Source organism: Zootoca vivipara, chromosome 13 (genome assembly GCF_963506605.1).
Source record: "Zootoca vivipara chromosome 13, rZooViv1.1, whole genome shotgun sequence".
Lineage (NCBI taxonomy): Eukaryota > Metazoa > Chordata > Lepidosauria > Squamata > Lacertidae > Zootoca > Zootoca vivipara.
The window spans coordinates 47,905,696-47,928,716 of NC_083288.1; the positions used below are offsets into that span (position 1 = coordinate 47,905,696).

General features: G+C 47.9%; 1 protein-coding gene across 1 annotated transcript; it reads right to left on the bottom strand.

Annotated features, from left to right (window-relative positions):
* Positions 1 to 760: 760 nt before the first annotated feature.
* Positions 761 to 22,598, bottom strand: PRMT5 (protein arginine methyltransferase 5). The gene is made up of 17 exons (XM_035136194.2): positions 22,464 to 22,598; positions 19,932 to 20,050; positions 18,593 to 18,678; positions 16,961 to 17,095; positions 15,869 to 15,984; positions 14,878 to 14,927; positions 14,583 to 14,746; positions 13,245 to 13,406; positions 12,249 to 12,326; positions 11,577 to 11,635; positions 10,243 to 10,365; positions 7,434 to 7,609; positions 7,012 to 7,121; positions 5,929 to 6,022; positions 5,568 to 5,684; positions 3,544 to 3,608; positions 761 to 1,349 (listed from the first exon to the last, which is right to left on the bottom strand). Exons 1-17 carry the CDS (start codon positions 22,574 to 22,576, stop codon positions 1,197 to 1,199), a joined length of 1,920 nt encoding a protein of 639 aa, XP_034992085.1. The 5' UTR covers positions 22,577 to 22,598; the 3' UTR covers positions 761 to 1,196.
* Positions 22,599 to 23,021: the final 423 nt, after the last annotated feature.

Here is a 23,021-nt window from a genome sequence, read left to right on the forward strand (position 1 = left end):
AAGTCCTCTTTCCTGGTAGAGGCCAAAAGCCGCTGAGCTCCTGTAAAAAAGATGGAACGGAGGGGAGGAGGCTGTGCCGCGCAGTTGCCATGGCAACAGAACCACAGGTCTGCTACGACTCCCGCGGTCCTACGGGCCGCGGTGGAAGCCAATCACCGCCCAGCCCGATCCAAGATGGCTTCCCTCCCCGGGGCACCTCTCGCTCCACCTTTAAACCATATAGTGTAAAGTGGGGGGGGGGCATATGGGACACCCAAGAGCCATATTTTGCCACCCCTTCATATTCCCGGTGAATCCTGCATCAAGCATAAAAAGAGTCATTTCCTTTTAAATACCTTTGGGGGCAAAGGGCACATCACCAAATCAGATAAAATGATAATGGCAGCAGTACTTCATATACGCTGCTCCTGTGGTCAGAGCACATACCAGATTTAAACTGGTTTGCAACTAGTTTTGGCACCTGCGGGTCCACAACCCTGACCAGCAAAAAAAGAGCTGAAGCGTTTTGGAATGAGAAAGCTATGTGGGTGCTGAACCTGTTTGGGCACTTTGGAACTCCCTGCCTCTTGACATCAAGCAGGTGCCTCTGCTGTGCTCTTTTTCGGCACCTGCTGATGCTTAGGAAGTTGAAGGAATTTTAACCCGTTTTAGTATTTTAACTTTTGTATGTTTATCATAACAACTGTTGGGTGTTCTGCTTGGTAAGACCGGAGCGGCTCAGGGATGCTTGGGGCCTCCAGCTGACGTGCATCCTGTTGGCCCTGATTCCTGATAGACTGCCTCTGAACATGGAAGTTCTACTTAGCGGCGACAGTTAACAGCCATCAGCAGGGCTATCTTCAACTGGTTTTGTTGTTTAAAGCCATCTAAGTTAAGACAGAAGATGGCAGCTAATTCTATAATGGTTGTATCGCTTTCAAAACCCAATATTGAAAACGAGTTCCTTGCTTCATTACAGACAACAGCTCCAAATACACATTTGAATGACTTTATTGAAATTTCAGACCAGAAGCAACACATAGAACAATGGCAGGCATTAAGAATCGACCTTTCCTGGACCTAAACCCGCAGCGTGGTTGGAGCCCCTCCAGACCTCTGCACAGTCTCAGATGCTACTCTGAGTGGAAAGAGGATTTCTTGTCGCTCAGGGCTGGCAGCAAGAAGAACTTGGTTAAGGGGAATGGACTTGACTCCCCTCATAGTCCAATGGTGTAGGAACGTCCTGTGGGGTTGTGGATGACGGAGCACATGGGAGAGACTACGGCCCACTCGTACCACACTTTCTTCGAGTTGCTGCAGCGCCAGAAGGCCACACGAATGCGCTCGCCTGCCTGCACGTTCATGGGTTGCTGGGGGGGGGGGGTAGGGAGAAGAGCATTAATAGCTGGGGGTCCATTCATGAACCAGGAAAACACCACCCCAACACAGTATTAAATCAGGAACCTTTGTCCACAAGTCCTTTTCCCTCAGCAGTCTGCTAAAGACTTTTCTTCCCTTCTCTTGTTTGGCTGTAAATCACTTTGGGTTGCCTTGGGCAAGAGAGAGGTTTAAAGACTCTCTCAAGGCAAATCTAAAAAAATGTAGTATAAACACAGACAACTGGGAAACACTGGCCTGCGAGCACTCCAACTGGAGAACAGCTTTTACCAAAGGTGTCATGGGCGTTGAAGACGCTCGAACTCCAGTGTTGAAAGCAATGATTCTTCAACATCAACTTCGTTGGACTGGTCATGTTGTGCAGATGCCTGATTATCGTCTTTCAAAGCAGCTACTCTATTCTGAACTTTAAAATGGAAAGCGTAAAAACTGTCTCAAGGCAAATCTTTAAAAATGTAGTATAAACACCGACAACTGGGAAACACTGGCCTGCGAGCATTCCAACTGGAGAACAGCCTTTACCAAAGGTGTCATGGGCGGTGAAGGCGCTCGAACTCAGGACGAAAGGGAGAAACGTGCTAAGAGGAAGGAACATTTGGCAAACCCTCACAGTGATCAGTTCCTGCCCAGAAACCTATGTCCCCACTGTGGAAGGACGTGTGGATCCAGAAGTGGCCTCCACAGTCACTGTTAAAACCGTTTTCATGGAAGAAAATCTTACTTGGCTACGAGTGATCACCAAAGAAGAAGAATGCAACTAACAATGCGAGAAATAATAAATAATTTCCCCGCTGGAGGCAGTCTACTAGGGCAAACGGAGCACTGCTCCATCAAGCTCAGCCTGTGCTCAGACAGCTCTGACTTGCCTATGTATTCAAAACACGACCAGTTGGGAGGTGCCAGCCACTGGCTGCCAGCTCCCTTGATGTTGCCTTTGTAGCTCCTCCCTGCTAAGTTAGATTTAGTTGGCTCAGCCTATCACTGGGCTCTGGCTCTACCTACTATTACCCACCAGGCCTTCCACCCTTACCAGCACTGCACTGCTTTTCTCCCAGACAAGAACTTGTTTATTTATAAGATTTTATTGCATGCAGAGGAAAATGACAAGAAAGGGTTCGTTTAGGTGTGCTTGCCCTTGCCCTACACCTGCAGCTGGCTAAGATGTGAAAACTTGTGAGAGTAAGTCAAGAGAGCGACTTGGCACAATCTAAAGTATAAATACCCATGTGTTTGTAGCACGTTTGCCTTGGGCCCCTGCCCCTTGGCTAGAAACTAACCTGTGTTTTATTATTTTTGCTGTAAGCTGTCTGTTCGGAGAGACCAAGATTACTTTATGCTGCAACTGCATGTAACTGCTAAGATACGGATCTGCATTATACTTTGGACACTGAAGGAACTGACCTCACCCCAATGCCTGGTGCTCTTTTTTGACAACCCCATTCCAGGTTTTCCATTTGCACATTCAGCTGGCGTGTTGAATGGGCACTCTGCACATGCCCCAACAGACCTTGCCACACGGATCCCCCAAAAGTTACACTTTTGACATTCCTCCATATATCCCCAACCCTTTAATTTCTGGAAGTAAAAACCATCACATTTTAGAACTGCTTTGTTGCTCCTGTTCTGCTGTACACCTAAACGGAGAAGCGGCAAGCCTTCCTCCCTCAGTCCATGCTACACGAGAGCCAGAACCTGGTGCCTCCCACCCTACTCTTGACGAAAGCCTTGTGCTCTCAGCCCTAATCTTAAAGCGTTAGGAATGTGTGGGCTAGCTGGGAGAATCCTGTTTTGTTATTTCCCCCCGCCAAATAGGTTTTCTTATAGATGTGAAAACCAGTTTAGAAGAACCATCCAGTCCTACCACCACCACTAACAAAAAAGGAAAAAAGTCAAAAGGAGATCAAAAGCAAAGAAAAGGTGTGTAAGAGGGCAGAGGAGGAGACAGTGGGGGAAGAAGTAGCAAAGACAGAGACGAGGAGACAGAAACCGTGTTGCCTTAAATAGCATTTGATTATCCTGGCACACATTGTTGTGTTACCCCCCACTGAATGTAAAGCGCACAAAACGCCCACACCTCCTACAGCTGTTCTTATCACCTTGGAGGTTCCCAGCGGTAACAAGGGATGCCTTCCTCTCCCACAAGGGAGCGTTCAAGGAAGCACTTACCTTGAGAGGGAAGAAGATAGGGAACCATGAAAACATGCCAGGTGAGTGAGTCTCAGGCCGAATACCTAGGCGGAGGAAACATTGAAAAAAGGCATGTTCTGCAACATCAATGAACATCAACGCAAGATCGCTCACTCCACACCTTCAACCTCTGAGGGGGGGCACACCTGGTGGCTCCCCACCACCTGAGCTTCTGTTGGCCTTTGCTAGGAACCAAACCTTCAGTGTGACAGGTTCCCTACCCTGTGGAACTCCCTGCCATTAGAGGTTCAGCAGGAACCATTCAGAAGGAATGGCTCAGGACTGCAATACCTCAACTCCGCCTCTCTCCCTATGAACCTACCCGGACCCTGAGATCATCATCTGGACCATTCTGCGTGTGCCGCCTCCATGGGAAGTCCGAAGGGAGGCAACACGAGAACAAGCCTTTTCTGCAGTGGCTTCCTGTTTGTGCAATGCTTGGGCTGGCACTTTCATTATACACCTTTAAGTGCCGGGCAAAAATGTTCCTTTTCAACTAGGCCTTTGGCTGACTGACATCCAACACCCTTTGAAATGTGTTGTGGAAGGGGGATTGTTGAGTTGGTTTTGCTGTTATTTTTATTATGTACTAGCTGGCACTGCCACGCGTTGCTGTGGGTTATCCCTGTGGCTGCCCCCACCCTGTGACGATCCATGACGCGTTGCTGTGCCTGACTCAGGTTCCTTGTTTCCCAGGAAAGGGGGAGGATGTGTACGTTCCCCCCCTGGACTATGTGTTTTTTCCCTCTCCCCCCCCCCCCCGTTGTGTCTCAACCCTGTGATTCCTCCCATCCTGTAGCAACCCTTGAGGTATTTCGTCCCCCCTCCCCCGGGTCATCCCTATGACTCCCTCCACCCTGTCTCAACCCATTACCTATTCGGGCCCCTCCTCCCCCCACCCCCCACCCAGGGCTCCACTCGGGATATTCTGTAAAGTGGAGCCGAGGCCTAGTCTGTAAAGTAGAGCCAAGGCCTAGTCTGTAGGCTGTAGAGCAAAGCCGAGGCCTAGTCTGTAGGCTGTAAAGTAGAGCCGAGGCCTAATCTGTAGGCTGTAAAGCAAAGCCGAGGCCTAGTCTGTAGGCTGTAAAGTAGAGCCGAGGCCTAGTCTGTCGGCCTTGGCTTGGGCTAGTATGTAAATGCGAGCCAAGGCCTCCGCCCTGTATCTCCATTCCTTGGCCCTGGCCTGACTCTGTGGGTTTTTGCAGATGAGGGTTTGGGCTAGTTGCGTTGCTTGTTGTGTGAGCGTTTGCGGGTGTGTATGCGTGTATTTTTGGGTTGCGGCCTATGGCAGCGGGCTGTGGTGTCCTGTGGCAGTGGCTCTGGGTTTAGCCGTTTGCCTTTGTCTGGTAATGGCTGTCTTGGTGGTGTCCGTCCTTGGGCTTTGGGTGTGGAATGGCCGTTTTGGCGGTTGTTGGACGGTGGTTGATGATGTAACGATTTGGCCCCGCCCTCGGAGATCTGCCTTTCTATTGGATGCTGCTGGAATCTTCAGAGCTTTTGCTGGTGACGTCTAATTTGGGTGCCACTTTTTTGTGTTTAATCATTATTTTAGGTATAAAAGGTGTTTTTTAAAAAAATTAAAAAAAAGTATAACAGATTCCTCCCTAATGGGCAAGGTACGCTTTGTCCTAATTTGATGCAATTTGGTCCAGCGGTTACGGAGCAAGGGTGTTACCTCCACGCACGCAGTGTGAACATTTATATATATATAGATTTTGTGTGTTTTTTATATTGTAATTTTATGCCATGGACCGCCATGAGATCTACAGATACAGGGCGGTATACAAATTTAATAAATAATAGAATATTAATTCTTGCCTCTTGGGAGTCTCTAAAAAAAACCTGTTATTCGGACAGGCCTTCTACCAGTGGCTACTGACGTTTTAAATTGCTTTTGTTACAGTTTTGTATGCCGTACACCGCCCTGTCGTACTTTCCATGGGCATGCAGTTTAAAAGTATTTAAATGAAATAAATAACCCCACTTATCTGCCCTCAACTTACTGAGAGTGACGTCTCCATATAGAGTGGTCTCAAAGTAGCCGGCAAAACCGTGAAGCACTGTGTTTACATCCACAGGGAACTCCAGCGTCTGGTAGCGGTTGTTGTCTTTGACTCTGTCTACAAGGAGGGAGAGGGTGTGGTCAGCCAAGGCCACGCCCCCTCAAAGGGCGGCCCACCTTGCTCTCTTAAGAGCACAAGCTGATCGCCCACCACTCACCTGGGCTGTGCCAACCCAGGTTCTGTGGAGAGTTTGGTTTTTAAAGGTGTGACTAGCCGTTCCGGCCACATCACGTGGCTAGTCCAAGCCCCACCCTCCTCAGCAGGGAACATGTGGTTAGCTCCTCTGCAGCCCTTCTCCTACCTGGGTTAGGGTGCTTGAAGGAGAAGCATGCCTGCGGGGGTGCCAACTGGTGGAAGTTGTGAAGCCGGACAACGTAAGGCATTTCAAACTGAGCCTGGGGATGTGAAAGACAGGAACAGAACAAAACACTGTTAGGACACTGCTCTAAAATTCACCTTGCATGCATAGGCACCGACTGCTTGTCATACTTGAGAGAGCCATGTTAAAGGTTTGCAATTATTTCCTCCTATTATTTGGGAGGGCGGGGAGTGAGACAGTTGTACAAAAACTGTGTCGGACCTTCTTCAAAAGAATACAGTCTTTGTCTGCCGAGTTTGTGGAACTTGAACTGAACAGTTCAAAACAGCTCAGTTCATGTCACTAATCTCTCCTGTCCCTACAGAACATGTCATTCCCCGTGCTCTTAACACTGATTCTTTTACAAATGCATTAACAAGAAGCGTCTAGTCCTTAATGTAACAAGCTCTTCGCCTCTGATTACATTTAGGCTGGAAGCCAAGCCTTATGGGGAACGGTTGAGGGAGTTGGGCAGGTTTAGCCTGCAAAAGAGGCTGGGAGAAGATATGAGAGCCATATTGTAGCAACTGGAAAACTAGCACATTTATTATGTCCTAAAAGCCATCAGTAACACACACTGTGCCGTCCAGATGTTGTTGAACCACAATGTCCATCATCCCTGGTTGTTGGCTCTGCAGGTTTGGGCTGATGGGAGCTGAGAGTTCAATACTGACATACACTTTTCCAGATAAGAGTCCATTCCACAAAAGCTTATGGCCGTAACATATGTTCCCATCTTCCAGGCGCTACAAGACTCTGTTGTCTTAGCTGAATTTAGCTGTCTGGTCTCATATCCTTCCAAATACATTTGTGTGTGTGTGGTATTGAAACAATAAAGGGGTATTTCTTTTTAACCTTGACCCAATGTTTTCATGCATTACTGACGGTTAGGAAAAGCGCCATTTTCTGCCTGTGTTATTCACAAAGATCGCAGGATCCTGCTTTTTCTCCACGCAACAGTTTTTTATTTCTTTTATAAATGCAGAACTGCAGATTGCAGGGCACGGGGTATGGAGGAACTCCCACCTCGGGGTCGCGGTCTTTCTCGCGACAGACACGCACTTCATTGTAGAGCTTCGAGGATGAGATTGGGCCCAGGAAGGAAGTGTAGTCACCTGGGATGCTCACCCCTCCTTCTGCGTAGGTGGAGAAGAGAAAAGGCATCAAGTGCTTGGAATTGGCTGGTAGCCCCAACCCACTAAGCATCTAGATCAGGCACCCCCAAACTTCGGCCCTCCAGATGTTTTGGCCTACAACTCCCATGATCCCTAGCTAACAGGGCCAGTGGTTGGGGAAGATGCGAATTGTAGTCCAAAACATCTGGAGGGCCGAAGTTTGGGGGTACCTGATCTAGATGCTCAAAGCAGTGCTCCCTCCCTACTCAAAACGACCCCCCCCCAATTATACTCTCCCTGTCTGTGGGCTGCCCTCCACTGTGCCCCACTCACCTTTCAGGCAGTGCTCTGCCCCATCCAGGCACTCTGGGGACAACTCGTTGTCGGCAAAGGAGCCCAGCAACTCTGACACCATGAGGTCAGCCTTCTCGGGGGCTTCCCACTCACGCATGTCGCAAGAGACCACCGTCACCTGGGAACCCCATTCCTCGTACTGCCAGCTCTCCAGCCTGCAGGAAGGGAAGGGAGCGGTCAAGGGCGCCGAAGTGGCACAGTTTCAGCCTCAGCTGCTGTTGCCCTCAGGCAGGACCGGCTTGTGGGCTTCCAAGAAGAGACATCTAGTTGGCTACTGTGAGAACAGGATGCTGGACTAGATGGGCCCGATTCAGCTCTTCTTATGAGGCTCCTTAGGAGGGTCATAAAACACCTTGGTGTGCAGAGCAGGTTATCCCGACATTTCAACCCCACAAGGACATTAGGGAGACTCAAGGCATGGGCATGGGGACGCCTCAACCCCACTCAAAGGAAGGCTGGAATGAGTAACTGTTCCCAGCCTTTTCCATCCCTGGATCTTTGTTCCGGCGACACCACAGCTCCACCACCTTCCCCCTTATCGCTACAACACAAAGCAGGGGTTTTAGTGCAAGAACATAGGGGAAGCCCTGCTGGATTGAGTTACAGGCCCTTCTGGCCCAGTATTATCCTCTCTCAGTGGCCAACAAGACACCTAGGAGAAGCCTGCAAACTGGAGCACAACAGCACTGCAGTTTCATTCATTCATATTTTCTTTCGTGTGTGTGTGTGTGTGTGTGTGTGTGTGTGTGTGTGTGTGTGTACACACACACACATACACACACACACAGTTTTAGAATTGAGAATATACATTTAAACAACCTTAAGATATCAATGACTTCCCTTCTTCTCTTTCCATGCATATTTTATATAAACTAAACCATTCAGTATTCCATTATTACACCCATCAAAACTTATTTACACTGTTGCATTTATCTTAATGCTGCCAACATTTTCAAGTGTACACAGTTTCCCCCCAATATATTCAATAAACATTTTCCAATCATTAAGAAGAACAAATGTTCTTCTTGTTCTCTTATTCCTTAAGTTAGATCCACAAGCTGTGCATATTGCATCACTTTTAAGTTGCCATTCTTCTTTGGTTGGGACATCGCTCACATTCCATTTTTGGGCTAACAGAATACGGGCCACCATAGTGGCATACATAAATTACCTTTTTTTTGACACCTGGGAATTTTCATCTGAATTATCCCCAACAAAAAGAACTCTGGCTTTTTATGGGAAAGTGCTTTAAAAGATTTTTTTTTCCAATTCATGATAAATTATTTCCCAATACTCTTTTACCTTTTTACAGGTCCATCACATATGAAAGAACGTATCCTCGACCTCATTGCAATGTGCCCTGCAGTTTCTAGTAACTGGTAATCCCAGCAGCGGAAGGAGAGCCTAGCTATAAGGGTTAGTAGCCCTCAATAGCTTAATCCTCCGTGAATTTCTCTAATCCACTTTGAAAGCCATTCAAGTTAACCGCCACGTTCGCACAAGGCTGAGAAGGAAAGTCACAGCAAAAGCAAACTTTCTCTGTTTCCTAGTACAGTCATACCTCATGTTGCGTCCACTGCAGGTTTAGTTTTCCCCGGTTACAAATGCGGAGGACCCGGAAGTGTTTACTCATGGGTTTCGCCGTGCACGCATGTGCAGAAGCGCTCTACCGTGCTTTCGTGCATGTGCGAAAGCGCCACTTAGGTTGCAGACTTTTCAGGGTGCGAACGGCACCCTGGAACAGATCGGGTCCGCAACCCAAGGTACCACTGTAATACACCTCTGCAGTCCAGACTAGTTGTGGGGAAGCCTTTGCTGTTGCTGAACTACTACAACTGCGATCGGGCATACACGCTAAGGCTCATGGGAGTTGTAGTCCAGCAACAGCCAGAGGACTACAGGTCTTCCAAACCTGGCTAGGACAATGCCATTTCCCCAAGGGCACTGTGAACTGAAATCCACACCTGACTCACAGTATGAAGCTGTAAGATAAAAACGAGTGTGTCATCAGATCTCCCACCTGCAGCTTATATGGGGAGTACGACAGGGTTGGGTGAGGCCTCTAAGAAGGAACAAAGCCTTTTCCCACCTAATGCCGCAGTGAAGTACAGTAATAGTATTATTTATTGCTGTTATATTTAATAACGGGAAGTGCAAATGTGCCTGTAATTATATTTTAGCAGCCTGCTAAAATCTTTTGATTTATTAGGAACCTGCCCAAAGAATACTAACCAATGTACAAGATATCTGCCTAGAAGCTTCCATTTTAAACTAACATGTAATACCAAAGGGAAGGGGGACGGAGAGGAAACGCAAGCCCTCCCTCGTTCAGAAGGCATTTTCTCTTCCCCAGTTATGAAACAACAACAAAGAAGGGGGTGGGTGCCAGAGAGCAAAATCTGCACGTTAAAACTATCTGTTAATCTGCAGACAGCAAAACATTCTAGATTACGGTTTCCTGCGTTATCTCCCATCTCGGTTCCTGTTTTGGAGCATTTGCCTCAGGTAATAGATGCAATGGGCTGTGGGGTACTTACTGAAGTAAGTTACCGCCCAACTATTGTAAAAAAAAAAAAGTTATCTTTCAATTTGTTAGTTTGTGCAGGGTGAAGAGCAGAGCCCTGCTCCTGTAAACCTTCCCAAATCCTGCAGTTTTCCGGTTTCCTTTTCGTCACAGCCAGTACGGGGGCCTGTGTGGGTTTCACCTGCTCTCCTCTCAGAAGAGTGAGCACAAAACATTTCTTTTCCATTTCACCGGGGGGGGGGGGGCGGCGGCTGAAGTACTTACGTCACCACAGCATTGGGGTTTTTCTCCACGGCGTAAATCTTGATGTGCCTGTCAGCCTGTCGCGCAGCGCGGAGGGAGGCATTCACAAGGGGGCCCCGTCCTGCCCCCAGCACCATCACCACCCTGGGCGGTTGGGGAAGGAGAGAAGGGAGAAGAGGGAGAAGAGGCTGACTGGGGTGCTAAAGTAACAGGCAACAACTGAGCAGCTTATTCTCCAAGATGGCTGACCAGCTGGAAAGAGGCGTTGGCGCAGACCCCGAAAGCACAATAAAACTCAAGGCCCACCGACATCTTGTGTGGGAAGGCCACTATCTGTGCTCCGTTTCTGGAGTTACGCCAATTCCCGCTAGGCCACATTCGAACCCAAGTCGGGCTACTTCATTTTAACCGACGCACGCAGTTGGATTTTTGACCTTTACTCCTCAGGAGCGGTCATGCAGGGTTCAATGGTGTTCGCTCCCAATTTAAGTGTGTGCAGGAAACGGGCACAGCGCTCCCGAACACAGTCTTCTCAGCGAGGGAAGAGTTAAAATTGAAGGAGTGCCAATTTTTTCTTAAAAATGAGAAACCCTACTTCCGAACGGTTCATTCCTCTTTATTTATTTTTAATGCGCTGCAAGGAACTGCTGGAGCCTGCGCTCGGGGCAAGGCAGAGTCAAAAAAGGAGAAAGCATCATCAAACAGTGTGTTTCTCTGGGTGCACACTGTGGTAGTTTTGATGTCAAGCTTTACTTGGAAGAGCCGGCAGTAAATTTGTTGCTCCTGCGGGTGGGGGACGGCTTGAAAGACACTGTGCAGATTAGAGGATCTGGGAGTTCAAGCCGAGTACGAAGAAACAGGGAGAGGGCCCTTTTCAACTTATAATTTCTGAAAGGAAAATAGGGCAGGTGGTGCCGAACAAGAGTTTCATCCCCACTAAGGTGGCACCACAAGCTGAACAGAACTGAAATAGTATATTACCAAAGCTTCCCTGTCTGCTCATTTACTACCGAGCCTGCTGAAACTTTTCTATTCCTCCAGGCAATTGGAAATACGTCCTTCCACAACGGTTAACCACTGTTTGTTATTAACCTTTTAATACGTTTTTATTGTACGGTTATATGTTTTTATTGCTGTAAACAGCTTTGACACACACACACACACACACACACACACATATATGTTACCTATAACGACATACCAATATAGAAATGTTTTCATAAAGAAATATAACATGGCAATAAACGGCTGGCTAAAAAGCGCCCAAAATGTGCCTCCCACACCCATTTCCCAGCATTCTCTGCAAAGGCGGTCAAATGAGGCCAACCCGGCTCATCGTTGGGATTCTTACTCACTGAACGTTAGTTTCTTTCTCCTCCTCAGGCACACGGTCTAGCAGGTACTTGTATATCGCCTGATGGGAGGGAGAATAATGGGCTTTTGAGTGTGTCTGTAAAAGTCCGTTCCTCTCCCCGCCATTGAGAACTAGCTGATAATGTTCCCACTTCAATCTCCCCTTCACAAAACACCTTCCTTATAAGGCAGACATCCCCAAACTTCGGCCCTCCAGATGTTTTGGACTACAATTCCCATCTTCCCTGACCACTGGTCCTGTTAGCTAGGGATCATGGGAGTTGTAGGCCAAAACATCTGGAGGGCCACAGTTTGGGGATGCCTGTTATAAGGCCTCTACTCTCTAACCCGAATGTGGTGTCCTCCAGGTCCTGCTAAACTACAACTCCCATCATCCCTGACTATTTGCCATCAGCTGAGGCTGATAGGAGAGTTGGAGTCCAACAACACCAGGAAGGCCAATTAGCTACCCTTCCCTCTAGTTTCGCCTCCTTCCCACAAAATGTTGGCCCTTCAGTGCTCCAACCGGCTTCCGTGTTCCACCCAATCACAAATATTTGGCCTATGCTCCTCCCCACGTACCCCTCCCCTGCACTCTTTTCCCCTCCCCACTTCTTGCCCCTCTCTCATAGCTCCAACCTCCCTCCCACACCTTTTCTCCGCCACGCACCAACCTGTTGGTACTGGGAGTACTTGATAGGGTCCTTCTCAAACACCTCATAGGTCTGGGATTCCAGGTTGTCCATCAGGGGCTGCAGGGGGAGAAGCACCACAAGGAGAAAGGCTTCACACCCAGTGTGGGCAACACAGCAAACAAAGGGGCCGGGTGTGTGTTAGGGAGCAAGACTTCCAGCATTGTGGGTAAGGAGAGGGGCGGATGAAAAAGACACACCAAGGAAAAGGTCAAATGGGAAGATCACAGAATCATATAGCTCAGGCACCCCCAAACTTTGGCCCTCCAGGTGTTTTGGACTACAATTCCCATCATCCCTGACCACTGGTCCTGTTAGCTAGGGATCATGGGAGTTGTAGGCCAAAACATCTGGAGGGCCGCAGTTTGGGGGGTGCCCGATATAGCTGGAAGGGACCCCGAGGGAATTCCAGTCCAACCCCTGCAACGCAGGAATCTTAACTAAGGCATCACCATCATAATTTATTAGCATCCTTAAAGCATCCAGAGATAGACCAGACTATTTTAGTCCAACAACAACCAGGGCTACAATCCTGGCTGTGGTGGAAGTCAGATGAGGAAGAGGCGAGTGCGAAAGGCGACGTTGGCAGGGGGCAGCCCGACAGGGAGGGCCCCCCCTGCTCCTTTGCCTCTACAGGCTGGGGGAAAGGAGGCAGTCTTAACTGCTCCCTGTCCTGCCCCCCCCCCCAGTGCAATTTGGGAAGGGCGCCGACCAACCAGGAAAGAAGGCGCTTGGAAAACCGTAGCCAAGCAAGTTACACCAACGCAGAATATGTGCAGGCTTCCTCACTGCGGGTTTTGTACCAGGATGGTGGAATTCAGCCAAAACACATGGCAGTCCTCTTTGCAACATCTTTGATCTGATGCTTATAACACATCCAAGGGGGGGTCAAATTTCAGAGGTGGGGAATGAAGGCTGAGGGGGAGCAACTTGCGTATTTTTAAGAGCTGGAGAGGACCTTGAGCCCAGGAGACTCACCTGCAGCGGGGACTGGAGATAGTCTTCATAGCCCTTTGCAAAGAGCTCATAGGCAGAAGGAGGAGGGCGGTTCTGGCTCAGGTACTCCAGGTACTGCAGGTAGGAGCAGAACTCCTTTTCCGGATGGTGGTGGGAACCTGTGATGATGAACTGCACCTCAAGCTGGGGGAAGGGAATGGAAGGTCCAAGTTTATTTCTTTACACCCAGCCTTTCCCCAAGGAGCTCAAAGTGGTGAACAGGGTTCTCTACCTCCCTCCTTTATCCTCACAACAACCCTGCAAAGTAGGTCAGGCTGACAGACTGCGATAGACCCAAGGTCACCCAGCAAGCTTCATGGCCGAGTGGGGATTTGAACCCTGATCTCCTGTATCTTAGGTCCAACAGTCTGACCCCTACACCATCCTGGCTTATGGCCCATACTAAAATATTCGCTCACCCGCCCTGGTGACCCATCGCTCTGCAAATTATTCTTTGTGTACATGATGCTGCGGGGAACCTTCCTGGCCTGGCGGGCCACTTCCTCATCTCCCCTTTGCAAAACCTGCCTATGAATAATTTGATAGGTGACTGACACCTGTCAAAGTCCCGTGCGCAGCACTTCTCAAATGCCTAGCAACCATCCGGCTCTTGGGAAGTGCCATACAATAGGCTTTGCAGGCTCTGCAAATCACTCAAGCTCAACTTTTATCAGCCCCGCACCTGACATTACATCTAACGTGGAGCAGGGAGGCCTGGATTAGGCCCACATGCTGGATGATCGCGCCCCAGATCTAAAAACAGACCCACAGAAACAGGGGAAGGAGAGGGATGGAGGCGGGAACAAGCAGGCAAATAATGTAAGATTATTTCAACTGCAGGTTATTTTGGCTTCGCTAGATCTCCCAAACGCCTGCTTCAACCGCACAGACTGCAAGTCCCTCAGGAATTACCTGCCAGGCACCTGTTCTAGTCATACATCTTTTCACACGTAGAGCTAACGTTTTCTCTTCAAGAGGATTTAATTTAGCAAAATCACGTGGGGCCGTAGCTCAGAATTCTCTGCTGCTAATTCCCCCCGCCCTTCACTTCTTGTGTGCCCTCGCAAAAAACGAGGCTCTCTCCCGACATCGGGAAATGGCTTTGTTGCAGAAAATGGCGCCCTAGAGAGGACGGTGCTGTGCTCTTTCCAACAGGGAAAGGTAGAGAAGAATTTAGACAGGTAGCCCTTCACACAGGCGATTAACTCAGGGTTCCAGTGATGGAAAGAAGCAGGTAAGAACGCAAGAGGCTGCTGGATCAGGCCAATGGCCCATCCAGCCCAGCGTCCTGTTCTCAAGGTAGAAAAGGGGGAAGCTGACCTTCAGCAGGCGGAAGACCAGGCGCTGATGCATCTTGGAGAGGACAGGGAAGCCTTTCTTATTGGTCAGGAAGATGTTGGTGGGCAGTATAGCCGCTTTGATTGGCTCCCCCAGCCAGCGGTCAATGACGTGATTGGACGGCAGGTCGGGGCCCACCTCCAGCGCTGGGGAGAAGGCATAAAAAGGCGTCAAAGGAAGAGAAGAGGCACCCGTCTCTGCACCTCGAGGGTGCCAAGGGGTGCAAGCCTCCCTCCCTCTGGGGGTGCCCCCCCCGTCTCGGCCCAGCAGCACTCACCCACGGCAACACGCTTGTTGTAGTCACACAGCGTCCGGAAATTGTGCCACCTGGAGAAACAAGAAATGTGGCCCCATGGGAAGACTGGCATCTCTTGTCTCTTCCTCTGACCTGCATCGTCCTCTTCCCCTCCCTCCATTCCTCTCTCAGGACTTGTTTACGCAACTAGCGGAGCAACTGATGTGTTCAGGAGGTGAGTCAGAAGACTCAGGTGTTGAGTCTCGGGAGAGGGGAGCCAAAAGGGCAGCCCCACTTTACCACAAATGGCCACACGAATTGAAACAGCCGGTATCGAAGGGTCGAAACATTAAAGAAAAAAGAAAAAAGAACACGATTATCTAGTTCAGGCACCCCCAAACTGCAGCCCTCCAGATGTTTTGGCCTACAACTCCCATGATCCCTAGCTAGCAGGACCAGTGGTCAGGGATGATGGGAACTGTAGTCCAAAACATCTGGAGGGCCGAAGTTTGGGAATGCCTGATCTAGTTCTTCAGCAGCATAACAAGAGTTCCAAGAACAAATCTGGATTCCGCCCCTGCTTTTGAAGAGAGACGACAATCTCTAGCACGGTTGACCCCTTGATTCACTTCTTGCCCAGTTTGGGATAAATGAATACGGGGTTATGGAAACCATCTTACTCCTGCCTTAAGTACTGGGCTGAATCTAGGTGAAAAAGGACCTCTTTGCAATTGTTTATATACATGTTTATTTAGGTATGTGATTGTCTCAACTGTTTTCATATATGAAATTATGTATTTATTTGCCAAGTCATTTCAAGAGGTTTCATAGGAAGAGATTAATAGTTTTTTAAAAATAAAAATAAATTTGTATACCGCCCTTCATCCATAGATCTCAGAGCGGTTAAAATGAAAATAAAACAAACAAGCAAAACCTCAGCTTCAGAAGTGTGACTTGCACACTGTTCTTATTCAGTAGCAAACTGGCTCTACCTTCCCAACATCTGCCCAGATGCCGGCTGACAGCCACTCACCACTGCCAGGTCTTCTCCTCGCCTGCAGACTCATCCTCTACCTCCTGCACTGCCTCATTCTCGATAACGTCGTCCCGCAAGTCCTCAGGGTCCAGCAGTGGGACGCGCATCCAGAACTAGATTTGGGGGAGGGGGAGGGGGGAAGAGAGAGGGGGAGAAATGATCACATGCATGAGGCAGGAAGGATAGGGTTGGTCGGGCTTTATCTTCAACACTGACCTGAGCATACTGACAGAATCAGAGAATCGTGGGGTTGGAAGGAACCCCCAGGGGTCATCTAGTCCAACCCCCCCCAGCAATGCAGGAATCAGAGAGAAAGAATCCCTAGTGGATGTCCACCCAACCTCTGCATTAAAACCTCCATCAGCTTCTGATGAAAGATTAATTCCAATGAAAGGTAAATTAGGGTTTTCATTTTGGAAGCTGAATTTTAGAAGGCACCTGAAGGCAGCCCTATATAGGGAAGTTTTTAATTGATGTTTTATTGTGATTCTTAATATTCTGTTGGAAGCCAGCCAGATTGTGGTTGGGACAACCCAGCCAGATAAGGCAGCATATAAATGTTGTTGTTGTTGTTGATGATGTTGTTGTTTTGTATTGTGCTTCATTGCTTTGAATGGCATTTATTTTTTCTTTATTTTTTAAATACTTTATTAATTTCTCTCTTTAAAAACATAAACACTCAACAGGCGCACACACTTTTACAGACAAAAAGAACAATACATTCTGAAGATCCAATCATATAACCAAAAACGCAGTCACAAAAAAAAACAAGAATAAAAACAACAAAAATTAGAAAAAGTAAAGTCATTCATTTATATCTTCTTTTAACTGACTTCCGATTATTCTCTCTGTAATCTATGTATTCACCTTATTGTATCATATCACACAACTTTTATCTTCCATTTATAATAATCTTCCATTAAATTCAATTTAGGTTCAATCTTAGTCTGAATGGCATTTATTTTTTCTTTTATTTTTTTCAATTGTTGTACCAACAAACAAAACAGCATGTCAGAGGGATGCGGTGAGGTTTCTGCAGGTGTACTGTGGATATAATGGCAGAAGGGGGGACGTATTTGATGGCCTTACCATGGAAGTGTGATGCCCTGTATTGATGTGGTTACACAGAACGCGGGCCAAGTTGGGGTTGTCGGCCTGCTTCAGGGGCAGCAGGAACGCTGGGAGTCCCAAGTATGCCCCAAAATTCAGCTCCTGTAACATGGCCTGCGGAGGACAGAGAAAGCATAGAATAGCATGTAAAGTTATTGCCAAAATCAAACTTGAAAGCATATGCAGCACAACTGGAGGAAGGTTTAGAATGGCTGGTGTTTTGTCTTTGAAAGGGCAATGCAATAAAAGAAAGGAAACCTCATTTTCCCTCCACAACAACTCCAAGCGATACAAGGAAACGAGCCAATGAGAGGTTCAGGACAAAAGAAAAGGAAGAACTATTGGAAATGGCCAGCAGCTAAGATGGCTCCCTCAAGATTTTGTTGGACTACAACTCCCATCATCTCTAACCATTGGTCACACCACACATGCCGGGTATGATAATAGTTGAAGTCCAACAGCATCTTAGAGCAGGGAGGCACAACTTGCGGCCCTCCAGATGTTTCTGGACTACAACTCCCATCATCCCTGATCACTGGCTGGAGGGTAGCAGGTTGTGTACCCCTGGTCTAGAGTGTACCGTATTGGCTACTCCTGGCTTAGTGGCTCAGGGTTCAATCCTCAGAATCTCTAGCTAAAAGAATATCAGGTAGCAGGCCTGGAAAGAGTCCCTGGAGAGTTTCCACCAATCAGAGTAGCTGATGCTGGGCTAGAACGACCAAAGTTCTGTCTCTTTATGCAATGCACAAGTAATTTACAGAATTCAGTGCCACAGATGTCATGACAGCCACTGGCATTATTATCATTAATTCAATTTATATGCCGCCCTTTATCAAACGATGCTAGGGTAGCGTACAATATTATAAACACATTACAGAACATCAATGACAAAAACATAATAAAAACATAGTAAAAAGCATACCAACGTACAGCCTAATAATAAAATCATCATAACAGTCTTATCCCCCACAATTTTACAGGTCATAGATTATTCAATAGCCATAGACCTGAGTAAAGAGAAAAGTTTTTGCCTGGTGCCTAAAGATATGTAACGATGGTACCAGGCGAGCCTCTCTGGGGAGAGCTTTCCATAATTGGGGAACCATCACAGAAAAGGCCCATTCTCTTGCTGCCACCCTCTGAAACGCTCTGGGAGGGTGGGGACATAGTGAAGGGCCTCCGATGACAAGTGCAGGGTCGGGTCGGTTTGTATGGGGAGAGGCGGTCCTTAAGCTACTGACCAGTTACACGTACCTGGTCAAAAAAAGGAAGCTCCTTCTAATTTATATTTCAGAGGACATTAGTTAGGATGGCTAGGACCAGACGTTCTCATGCAAGATACCTCCAATTTCCATATGCCAGGAGCACACAGACCATCATCTCTGTTGAAATGTTTATTCGGCACGTCAACAATAAATGGAATTTGCAGAGATTTTAATAGACAAATCTTGCTTATGATCTGGCTGGCCACTTCTGAAACGGTGGCCAAGACGGAGTTTTGAGTCTAGCAAGTCTTGGTGGACAGTTTCCCCCTCTCCCAAGCACTGCACGCAAACCTTCGCAGACCAGCCCAGAAACACCTCCCAACCCTTCGTTGCCAAGCTCACTCACCGCCTCAGAATTCCTGCGAACCTTTTCCACATTGGAATCTGCCCGGATCCATGGGGACAGTTTGCCCACAATCAGGGTGTTCCAGTCTGCAAGGAAGCAGGATGTAAAGGAGAATGTTCATTTGGGGAGGGACAGGCAGCTTGTTCAGAGCCAATAGCCACAATGAGAATGCAGCTTGCCCTTTAAAATCAAATGAAAGCTTTTTTTAAAAAACAAACAAACACCCTTTTACTACTCATGGGTCACACAGTAACAAGTACTCAGTGACCTCCTCCTACTAAGGAATTATCTCCCCTCCCCATTTTTTGGTCCAAATCCTGACCTGAATACCTTCCAGCATTTGTAGTGGAAAACATTTGTCTGAACTGGCAATCACTGGAGAGAGATGGACATACAGTGGTACCTCGGTTTATGAACACAATTGGTTCCGGAAGTCTGTTCATAAACTGAAGCGTTCATAAACTGAAGCGAACTTTCCCATTGAAAGTAATGGAAAGTGGATTAATCTGTTCCAGACGGTCCGCGGGGTACTTAAACTGAAGCGTTCATAAACTGAAGCGAACTTTCCCATTGAAAGTAATGGAAAGTGGATTAATCCGTTCCAGATGGGTCCGCGGAGTACTTAAACTGAAGCGTTCATAAACTGAAGCATGGGTAGCACCTTAAAGACCAACTAAGTTTATATTTTGGTATGAGCTTTCGTGTGCATGCACACTTCTTCAGATACCTGTTACAGGTAGGTAGCCGTGTTGGTCTGAGTCGAAGCAAAATAAGAAAATTCCTTCAGTAGCAACTTAAAGACCAACTAAGTTTATAAACTTAGTTGGTCTTTAAGGTGCTACTGAAGGAATTTTGCTTCGACTCAGACCAACACGGCTACCTACCTGTAACTTGAAGCATGGGTGTAATTGGTTCCGGAAGTCTGTTCATAAACTGAAGCGTTCATAAACTGAAGCGAACTTTCCCATTGAAAGTAATGGAAAATGAATTAATCCGTTCCAGATGGGTCTGCGGTGTTCATAAACTGAAAATTCATAAACCGAGGTGTTCATAAACCGAGGTTCCACTGTACTTCAATTGCTGTGTTTTTTACTGCAATTTTGTCCCTTTCTTTTAAACTTTGTTTCCTGTAAACTGCATAGAGGTCATTCATCAAGTAAGTGTGTGTGTGTGTGTGTGTGCGCGCACCAAAATAAAAAATAAACCAAAGCGGCTTTCCTATACCACGCCCTTGAGAATATCACTACATTTTAACAAGTGAACAAATCCATTACTTCCCGCCCTGTCTTTTATAGACAGAGAAAGCAACAGCAAGCAATCTGGGCTCCCAAGTTCTCACCTCTCCCCGAGAGCAAGAGGTCAGAGCGTGTCTGGGGTCCCGGTCGGTTTTTAGCTGGCTCCTGGAAAAACTCCCTCTTGTAGCGAGGGTGGAAAATGGGCATGCAAAGGAAATCAAACCTATAGGGTGAGGAGAAAGGAAATTGTGAAGTTAAGATCCTGGTACCGCGAGTTAAAATGACAACACTGCATCCCACCAGCACCTGAGATGTGTTTGGTTGGGATGCAGAAAAGAACCTTCTCTGTGGATGTGTCTGGAGTCGCATCTTAACATTGTTGTTGTTTAGTCGTTTAGTCGTGTCCGACTCTTCGTGACCCCATGGACCATAGCACGCCAGGCACTCCTGTCTTGCACTGCCTCCCGCAGTTTGGTCAAACTCATGTTCGTAGCTTTGAGAACACTGTCCAACCACCTTGTCCTCTGACGTCCCCTTCTCCTAGTGCCCTCAATCTTTCCCAACATCAGGGTCTTTTCCAAGGATTCTTCTCTTCTCATGAGGTGGCTAAAGTATTGGAGCCTCAGCTTCACGATCTGTCCTTCCAGGGAGCGCATCTTAACATACAGACCCCATATTTTCTAGACATTTAAAACAGTATCATGCTACAGTTTGCTAAGGGTGCTGAGAATTGTCAGGTGTTCCCTACTCCTCTCAAAGAGCTTCATTTCCCTGAGTGCTTTAAGAAATCTATCCTTTTTCTCAGGGATCTCTGGAGGAAGCTATGTCTGTTTGAACTGGCATGATATTGCTTTAACGTATAGTGCAGATTGAGCCACTCGCTCTGTTGGCATTTGATTGTTGTGCAACCCCATTTATTTCCCACTTGGTCGCCCAGGCAATTAAATTTAACCTCCCTGATATGTTAGTTCATGTGCTACCTACTGCCTCTTCTCTCTTTTATCGCTGATTATTTCATGGGTTTTTTTGTTTTTGTTTTTAACCTGCCAATCAGAATGTAAGCACCTTCAGCATCTCTACTAATTGAAAGATAGAATAGCAAATGCTTTTATAAAAAAAGATAAGCTGCCTGTAGTTTTTCTAAGTTTATTAATTAATGGATTAAAATGATTAACTAGTGGATTAAAATTTTAATACGGTTGTACAGCTTATGCCAACATCCCTTCCCCATTTCTTTTCTTTTTGGGGATGATGTTATCTTTATAGTGGTGATAATCAACACTGTCTCCAGTGAATTGTTGAGTTTTTTTCTACAGAATCCCTTGAGACAGAATTGAAGCTTGAGCAAGAACTGGGGGAAACTCTCACTTGTTGGAAAAGTTAATTTCTTTTCTCCTCCAAGGTCATCAATATCCACTAACAACAGTCACAGGGTTCACCTACAGCTCTGCGGGTTTGTGACTACAGGAATTTGACTGAGAAGAAATCTTACAATATACAGTACAAAGACTGAATCTAATTTTTTAGAGCTACAAAATATATACGGTGAAGGATGTCACTACAAAGCTAGAACGTAGTGTCTAAACACAGCAACTCACCCAGATGATATCCAAGTTCATGGCTGGCTAGGTGGTTACAAGCTACTTCCCAAGCGAGGATGAGGGTGAGGAAACTCAGTTTAAGTGTTTCCGCAATGAATCATAGAGTTGGACGGGACCCTAAGGGTCATCTGGCCCAACCCCCTGCACTGCAGGAATCCTGCCCATGGCCATTCCTGGGTGAGCTCAAACAGCCAGAGTGTCCCATTGTGCTACCTGCTTCACTCATCAGTGAGCTTAACAGCAGAAATCAAGCAGAGTTGCCACCACACCCTACATCAGGCATCCCCAAACTGTGGCCTTTAGGATGTTTTGGCCTACAACTCCCATGATCCTAACAGGACCAGTGGTTGGGGAAGATGGGAATTGTAGTCCAAAACATCTGGAGGGCCGAAGTTTGGGGATGCCTGCTCTACGTCCAGATGCCGTTATAGACTCCAGTTTTGTCAGCCCCAGCCATGGCGGCCAACCCCTTGACTGGGTTACAAAAGTTGTAGGCCAGCAAGATCTGGAATGCCAAAGGTTCCATTGTCCTGATCTATGAAGCGGAGACGTTAATCCCCCTCAATCTATCTGTTCAAAAGTGGAACGGTCTCCCTCGGGTGGAGGTGGACTTTCCTTCACTGGAGGTTTATAAGCTGAGGCAGGATGGCCACCTGTCATGGATGCTTGATGAGATTCCTGTGCTGCAGGGGGTTGGACTAGATGACTCTTGGGGGTCCCTTCCAACTCTACCATTCTACGATCTTTTATGGTAGGGGAGTCTCTGCCTGCTGGGAAGCTGTTGAAGCCACACAGAGGCAGCACCTTTGCATTCTCTGAGGTCAAGGGTCAGGTGGCATGACCTCCCCTGGGGTCAGAGGTCACCCCAGGAATCCTGAGTAAATGGGAAGGCATTAAAAAAATAAAGCAAAGCAAACCCAACCAGCCCTCAGCCCAGGATGGTCCCAGGTGACCCGCAGGTAGAGGTCAGGGGTCACCATGGCACACTTAAGGGAGGGGTCAAGGGTCAGCAGAGGACCACGTGGTCCCTCTCACCCCTGCCTGGCGACCGCTCCGAGGGTGCCCGCCACTTCCGGGACGCAGCTCAAGTCCCTCCCGCAGGAGACGCGCGCCGCCGCCGCCCCCGGCCCCACTGCTGCCGCCGCCATCGCCGCCGCTGCGCTCGCCGCCATGTCCCGCCACACAAGGAGCCGGGAGCCCGGCAGCCGCGCCCACTTCGTCGTCCTGGCCAATCAGCGGACGTCCTCGGAGGGGAAAAAATAATAATAAAAGGTCCAGCCAATCGCAGGAGGCCGTTCCCGGGCAGGAATGAGAGGAGGAGCCAATTAGACTCCAAACCGGGGGCGGGGAAACAGCTTTTTAGCTCAATGAGGCGTCCGGGGAAAGAAATCAGTTTCCCATCATGCTCTTGGGTTGAGAGGCGCCTGAGGTTTTTTATGTTCCCCTGCTGTTCTTACTAAAGATCAGCATGCCTTGCTCTCTGCTCGTGTGAGGACTGCAGTTCCCGGCATGCATCGCGGCACAGGCTTTTAGCTGTCGTTCATCCCGCTCGCCCACCGTAGCGTGCTCTATAAGGAAGGTGCCGTGAAACTC